This window comes from Vigna unguiculata, chromosome 3 (assembly GCF_037176805.1).
Source record: "Vigna unguiculata cultivar grain cowpea cultivar isolate G323 ecotype 2 chromosome 3, ASM3717680v1, whole genome shotgun sequence".
In the NCBI taxonomy this organism is placed as follows: Eukaryota; Viridiplantae; Streptophyta; class Magnoliopsida; order Fabales; family Fabaceae; genus Vigna; species Vigna unguiculata.
Genome location: NC_140794.1, coordinates 58464767 through 58472392, shown reverse-complemented (window position 1 = coordinate 58472392; position 7626 = coordinate 58464767). Strand labels below are relative to the sequence as shown.

General features: G+C 31.8%; 2 protein-coding genes across 3 annotated transcripts; one reads left to right on the top strand and one right to left on the bottom strand.

Moving 5' to 3' along the window:
- Positions 1 to 272: 272 nt before the first annotated feature.
- Positions 273 to 3323, top strand: LOC114177066 (putative serine/threonine-protein kinase PBL3). Of its 2 annotated transcripts, none has more exons than XM_085671375.1 (6): positions 273 to 519; positions 1460 to 1791; positions 1874 to 2009; positions 2166 to 2302; positions 2569 to 2692; positions 2778 to 3323. In XM_085671375.1, exons 1-6 carry the CDS (start codon positions 459 to 461, stop codon positions 3113 to 3115), a joined length of 1128 nt encoding a protein of 375 aa, XP_085527501.1. In that variant the 5' UTR covers positions 273 to 458; the 3' UTR covers positions 3116 to 3323. The 2 variants fall into 2 exon arrangements, with proteins under 2 accessions (XP_085527501.1, XP_027918098.1); XM_028062297.2 differs by having other exon boundaries at positions 1457 to 1791.
- Positions 3324 to 3533: 210 nt separating this feature from the next.
- On the bottom strand, positions 3534 to 5498 carry LOC114177067 (uncharacterized). The gene is made up of 5 exons (XM_028062298.1): positions 5247 to 5498; positions 5096 to 5145; positions 4560 to 4683; positions 4373 to 4471; positions 3534 to 4258 (listed from the first exon to the last, which is right to left on the bottom strand). Exons 1-5 carry the CDS (start codon positions 5416 to 5418, stop codon positions 3639 to 3641), a joined length of 1065 nt encoding a protein of 354 aa, XP_027918099.1. The 5' UTR covers positions 5419 to 5498; the 3' UTR covers positions 3534 to 3638.
- Between the last annotated feature and the right edge of the window lie 2128 nt (positions 5499 to 7626).

Sequence of the window (7626 nt, the reverse complement as noted above, 5' to 3'; positions counted from 1 at the left end):
ATTAATATTTTCCGAGATAAGGGTGCCTAAACAGACAAATAACTGTCCCTCTATTTATGCTGAGATTCCACCATTTGACCTTTGCAATGACTTCAAATTACCAAAAAAGTCATAGAGACACTGTTAGTTACCAAAAACTAGCGAGGGCATTTATAGAATAAACTAGTTCGATTGTGGAGGATGTTTGTCCTGGTGGCAACCTATGAAAATAACATGTTTGTCCTTAGTTATCTGTCTCCAAACGTTTATATATACGTAAAACTAAGACAACTCAACACTATAATCTGGTTCTCTTGTTTTTCGTGTTCTTCTCTGGAAACACGTACGGGAGAAGAACAAGATGCAAAAGAGAACCACGTGAAACAAAGCATTTGGAGATTGGCGTAGATATCACGTTGCATGTTGAATCGTCCTTTATTCTTTCTTGGGTTTTTAGAAAGGGCTAATTGTTTCCTCTGATGGGAAATTTCTGTGCTCGCTGCAAGAATGATGGCAATTTGAATCCCCACACATGTTCTGGTAGCATTTTCCATAATTAATTTCTATTAATTGTCACTGTTTCGGGAGCGTATGTAGGGGTGTGTTTTCTTTTGGTTTTCTCGTATAACTCCTTAATGGATATTTGAAGAAAAAGAAAATGGTTGTGGATTTGATAATTTGTTTTGTTATTATTCATCGTGATCATGCACGAATATATATATTTTTTTAAACATGACGCTTCCCGTGAAATAGAACATAAATGTAATTAGATTGCACAGCCATCGGAATTGTTTTATTCTACTTGACCAGCTCCTCTTTATTTGGTTTCTCATGCTTAAGAGATTTGGCTCAATTTATAGAGTCATAATGGATTCTCATGAATTGAATCCTCATCTTCTTTGTTTTTCTAGACAATAACGAATGTTAAAGGAAACCATCGAAGAACTAAGAATATTTCGTGACCAATCTGGGGTCCTTTATTAATCATACCACATAGCTCTATGAAAATGGTCATCCAAAGCATATATAGTTGCATGAAATAATCCCAGTTGATAGTAAATGTTCTTTATTATAGAAAGTATATAGGTTGGGCTAACTAACGAAACAATCTCCTTCTCCCCGTTTGTTTTATGCTTGCAAACTTTCTTTGGAGACTCTTGGGAACATGTGAAGAGATTTTTTTATTTTTTATTTATAAATACTCTTAAAAAGAAATAAAATTAACCTAAGTATTCTATAAACTAAGCCAAATTTTGAAGAAGCTAATAGAAAAATAACTTTCATAAACTAACCTACACATAAATTAAGTCTAGTTTATAAACCATATGTGATTTTATTTTATTTTTCTTCTAGAAAGCAACCCTAATTAATTATGCATCTCATGTCATAAATTTTGTGCAGATGTTTCTTTTTTTCTGTTACAAAAGAAAAATGTTGTCTTTTCACTGAGATGAAAATAATTTTTTAAATGTTACAGAAGTTCCCAGTAGAGGCACCCAGTTGTTCGTTCATTCAAATCCAAACGGGTATGGACACGTTGAGGGAGGGAAACCTGAGATTCTTCCTACTCCAAGATCTGTAGGGGACATACTTTCATCCCCACATTTAAAACCCTTCACATTATGTGATCTTAAGAAGGCCACAAGAAATTTTGAGCCTTATAATCTTATTGGAGAAGGAGGATTTGGAAATGTTTACAAGGGGAGGATTAATGAAACTAAATCCTTCGGGGGTACAATTTCTGGATCTGGAACAGATGTAGCTGTTAAGAGGCTTAAGCCTGATGGCTTTCAAGGGCACAAGGAGTGGCTGGTAGGTTTCTTCCACAGGCCTTTAACCCTACTCCTTTTGTTTTATATGGATCAAAGTTCATAATAGTTCTCTTTCTTTGCAGTCTGAAGTCAATCATCTTGGCCAACTTCACCACCAGAATCTCGTCAAACTTATTGGATACTGCGTGGAAGGAGAGAACCGACTTCTAGTGTATGAGTACATGCCCAACGGAAGCTTGGAAGATCATATATTTCGCAGTATGTTTATGCCCTTGTTAGATTAGGTTTCAGAAACTAAAACACTTCCAACTTGTTTGTGCTATGATTTAACATTAATCAAGAAATCCAAACGTTTCTTTGAACTGTGCCACTGCTGTGTTGCAATTTGATCAACCATGGAACTGTAAATTGCAGAGGGCAGAAAACCACTTCCCTGGGCTACAAGAATCAAGATTGCTACGGGTGCTGCTCGAGGTCTTTCCTTCCTACATGACTCTAAGCAACAAATTATCTACCGTGATTTCAAGGCTTCTAACATTTTGATAGATTCAGTACGTTGGTTAAACTTGCATTGCACATTTTGGGAAAAATGCTTGCAAATACTGTATGGTGGTGCCTTCATTTAGCCATCTTTATTTCCTATCAGTTCTATTGTTTTCCCTCTTACTTTTTTTTTTTTTCTGAGATTTTTAAATAGAATGTGTTCCTAAATTTAACACACTCGTCCAATTTGAAATACTGATTCGAAGTACATTTATAACTTCAGTGTTCTCGTAGTCAATCATTTTAACTTTAAAACGTTTTCATACAAATTCAGGAATTTAATGCAAAACTGTCAGACTTTGGATTGGCCAAAGCAGGGCCCACTGGTGATCATTCTTATGTCTCCACTCAAGTTCTGGGCACTCACGGCTATGCTGCTCCTGAATACATTGCTACAGGTTTGTGTTTTTTCTTAAATGCTTTTTTAATTTTAGATTTTGTGATTGAGATATCTTAGGAACAATGCGTTTTTTGTTTGATCAGGTCGGTTGACATCAAGGTGTGATGTGTATAGCTTTGGGGTTGTGCTATTGGAAATATTATCAGGACGGCATGCTATTGATAACACAAAATCTGGAGTGGAGCGTAATCTGGTAGAATGGGCAAGACCCTATTTGGGTGATAGGAGGAAGTTGTTCCGGATTATGGATACCAGATTAGAAGGGCAATACCCGCAGAAGGCAGCTTATACAGTTGCAATAATTGCGTTACAGTGTATTTCTGATGCCAAGAGTAGGCCACAAATGTCCGAGGTTTTGTCTGCTTTAGAACACCTTCCATCCACTAGACGTTCAGCTAGCCCCACACAAACCCATACATAGTTCTCTTTCAGACACCAAATAGAGAGTTTTCAAATCCCAAAGAGAGAAAATAAGTTGGTATGTTATCTCTTCCTCCCCTTTCATGGGTACTGTTTGTTAATTAGGTCCCGTGAGTGGGTTAGTGACGGATAGCTACATAACCCTTATTCTCGATCAGGGGAATCACTTTGCTCTTTCCATCATATATGACACCATTCTTCTTGCAACACATGTAAATGTTTTTTGGTTTATTTTCTAAGATATTTCTCATATTTCAACATAAAATGACATAGGAAAAAATTCCGTATCACATTCCACCCTCAAAGACCATCATATCCTAACATAAAAATATAAAGGGAAGCGAATGAAACTTAAACCTTAGGCAACAATTCTTGAAATCTATTCAAATTTAAATAAATAGGAAGCAAACTCAAGAGAATAACTAAAGAAGATATAAATTCATTATTCGCTCAAGGTAAGTACATGTACTGCATTCCACCCTAGCTAGTTTGTAAAGCTATTTGTAATTCTGAAATCCACTTAGCTAGCTAGCTGTGAATCTGTAAAGCATGATGTGCTCGTAAGTCTCCCCAGGCTTCACAATCTGTGTTGGAAAATAAGGGTGATTCACAGAATCCGGGAAACCCTGTGTCTCCAAGGCAATGGCAGCAAACTTGTGGTATATGGCCCCATGCTTGCCTTTGGTACCATTCAACTGGCCACTAGTATAGAACTGCATACCGAGTTGGTTTGACCACAGCTCCATGTTCCTCCCAGAGACAGGGTCTCTCACTACCGCAGCCTTGCTTAACTGCTTTTGGAAGCTTTTGTCCAGCACATAGTTCATATCATATAGATCCGGAAGCTCACGAATGTGGGTTACAACTTTTTTTGGTTCAAGGAAATCATACGGGGTGCCCTTTACAGATCTGGTTTCGCCGGTGGGAATGAGAACCTTGTCCACGGGTGTGATGTATGAACCAAAGATCTGAACATTGTGAGAAAGAATGTCACCACTGTTGTGTCCCCCAAGGTTCCAGTAAGTATGCTGCGCAAGATTCACTGGTGTGGCTTTATCCACTGACTTCGCAATCATTTTCACAGCCAGTTGGTGTGCTCCTATTAGCTTGTAAGTCACTTGGACTTTAAGTTTTCCAGGAAACCCTAGCAAATTTAACCCAAAATATCTTTACAATGTGCCTAATTTTCTTAAGAATTTGTAAGTTTCAAAAACGTTATCCTATGAAGCCAAGCCAAATGACATAGTCTAGTTAGTACCTTGTTCGTTTTCGTGACTGTGATAGCTAAATGTTACATGACTGTGTTTCTTGTGGGATTCCACTGACCATATAACGTCACTGAAGCCTCTTGTGCCACCTGATTCATAAGAATAAATGGTTCGGTAGACAATTAAGTGAAAAATGATCAGAAAGTTGAAATCGAAAGTATTAACATTGATATATACCGTGAAGTGTGTTCCCGTGATCATTTGCGGGTAAGTGGTAGGTTTTGCCATCCAAAGTGAATTTAGCTCCTCCAATCCTATTGGCCACTCGTCCAATCAGAGCCCCGAAATAAGTTGTGTCATTCTACAACAAATTTTAAGATCATAAGTTTGAGAAATCTCACTGCAATATACAATATTTTCTAATGATAGTCCTAATAAACAAACAACAAAATCATTATACATTGAGTGTACTTTATGAAGAGTTAATATCAATATTTCAATAGGAGATAAAATACAATAACGCGAAATGTAGATACCGCCCAACTTAATTTTTGTAATCAGATCTTAAATCGGAAAAAGTATTGGATTGATCAGACACTAGAGAACAAATCAATAAATAAACCAAAAGCTTCAACCAAAAACAAAGAGCAAGGAAAAGGGACAAAATCATTATAGTTTCTTAACTTGAGTATCTCTTAACTGAGAATCAGACATTTCTTGTTTTTTGTTTTTCTTCTTTTTCAATTAGCCAACTGAACCAGAATTAATCCTACCTTGTAAGAATCAATGGAATCATAGCCAAGAACAATATCAGCTAGTTTCCCTACAAAGAAAGTCACAAGTTACATGCTTGTCTGATTGGGTAACATAGAAAGAAATCAATAATCAATAAGTAAAGAATGTTGGGGAGAAGACAATACAAACCGTGTTTATCAGGTGTTACGACAGACAGAATTGTAGCACCATAATTTGTGAAATTCAGCTTGAAATTTCCTCTCTTCAATTCATAGAACCCAATTTTCTTATGATTGCCATGAGCCTGAACAAGGAACAGAAGCCCCAAGAGAAAACATAACACCAACAACACCTTAGTCATGGTTCAGTGGATCTAATGCTTTTCTGTAAATTATGATCCTACCTCAGGATTTATATATGGAGGGAGCCAAACAAATAAAAAGTTTCAATTAAAAGAAAACATAAAAGAGAAGATAAGTATAAATTTCCATCTAAGGTATTAATTAAATAACTTTAAATTTGCATTAATTAGGATACATTATAAATGAGTAGTTCCGTTTCTCGAAAACATTGTCTTAGTGCTCACGGAATTTCCGATCACTTGATTTTAGAAAAAGTCAATCAAACTCATGATTAGAATAACTAGTTATTAAATTAATTTAGTTAACAATATTAAAATTATTCTAATTTTGTGTTTTTAAAATGCCTTTAATATAAATTTGATGAGACATATAATTTTTTTCCAAATATTAATACTTTTAATATGTTTATTTAGTAACATGCATATTTATTGATGGTAATAAACAAATATTTAAGATGTTTTCTTTAATCTTTATAAGGTTAGAATTTGAAAGAGTTAAATACATTAACATATTTTAAAAAAGGACCTTGTACAGTATTAAAAGGTATCTTAGAAACTAAAAAATGTTAAAAAAGATGGAAAAGAACATTCCTTTTATGCTTATTTAAAAAATTATAAGACAGAAGAGAATAAATAAAATAGTTACAGCATTAAATTATACAAATGGGAAAGTAAAAAGTGTAAGGAAAAAGAATTATACATAAATGAATATATGTAATTGATTATTATAATTTAGAATTAATTAAGTTTGAAATTGAGTACTTGTTGGTTGTTGGTTTCTTAAGTACTTCAAATTTATATATTTTATGATTATTTTTTTTATCGACTAATTTTTTTATTAATTAGATGATGCGGTTGTTATTATATATATATATATATATATATATATATATATATATATATATATATATATATATATATATATATATTGTCACCTTCTTACTTATCTCCAATTCTTAAAAAAATGAGAAGTTTTGTAATTAATATAAATAATTATTAGTATATTTAGAATATAATTATTAGAAGAAATAGTTTAATAATTATATTCTAATAATATTTTAAATAATTATATTTTATTTAATACTTGAATCCTTGAATAATGATTAATTTTAGTGACAATAAATAGTTAATTACTACTAATTTAGATATCAATTTATAAATTAAAAATTATTGATAAATAAAATAGTTTTGAAAAATTATAATTGGTAACTAAATAGTTTTATTATGAATTGATTACTAAAAAAATCCTTGAATAATGACCGATTTAGTGATAAAAATAATTAATTACTATGGTGGCTAATTTAGATATCAATTTATATTATAAACTAAAATAGTTTATATATATATATATATATAAATTGGTCTCTAAATTAGTAATTAAAATAGCTTCTATTATGAATTAGTCTTTAATTTGGTCACTAACATTAGTTATCAAGATTTTATCTAGAGAATGAATTGGTCTCTAATTAAGAAATTAATCTCTAAATTGGTCTATCCACACCTTTTGTCATTAAAATTGGTATTATGTAAGAGTTTTCTTGTAATGCATCATTAGTTGAGATAAATATAGTTAATTATTACCCATTAAGATTAAATGTATAAATTGTATATTAAATATTTTTAATGCAAAACTTAAAACATAATTATTATTTAAGTGAATCATATTAGTTTATTATTATTGTTAATTTATTATTCGTAGTAACCATCCTTAATTTCTAAAACTTAACATTTTAGAAATTGAAATTTATGCTTTAAATATGAAAGTAATCATCTTTATGTATAATTGAAATCTATTTTATTTTAAGAATATTTTTTTAACGTAAAATCTTTTTAACTAGTCTTGAGCGAAACTTTATTAGTATTATTGTGTAAGTGTAACATTACATAACATTCTTTTTTTTTCCTACTTTTCTTTCTTTTTCTTAAAATAAAGAAATACAAAAATGTAAAATGCTTATAATATAATTAATGTACGTTTGTTATTTATTATTAATAATACATTATTTTGTAAATATATGTGATTATTGTAACACTCCGGATTAGTAAACTACTCTTCTAATTTGAAGTATTTTAAATTTCACATTAAGTCCAATAACTAAATAACTAAATAGTAGATGGCTATGTATTAAAATATGCCACATAAGTTCCGTAATAACTTTTCTTAAACATAAATATATTCTAGATTTGGAGGAAATCGGTAATACATAA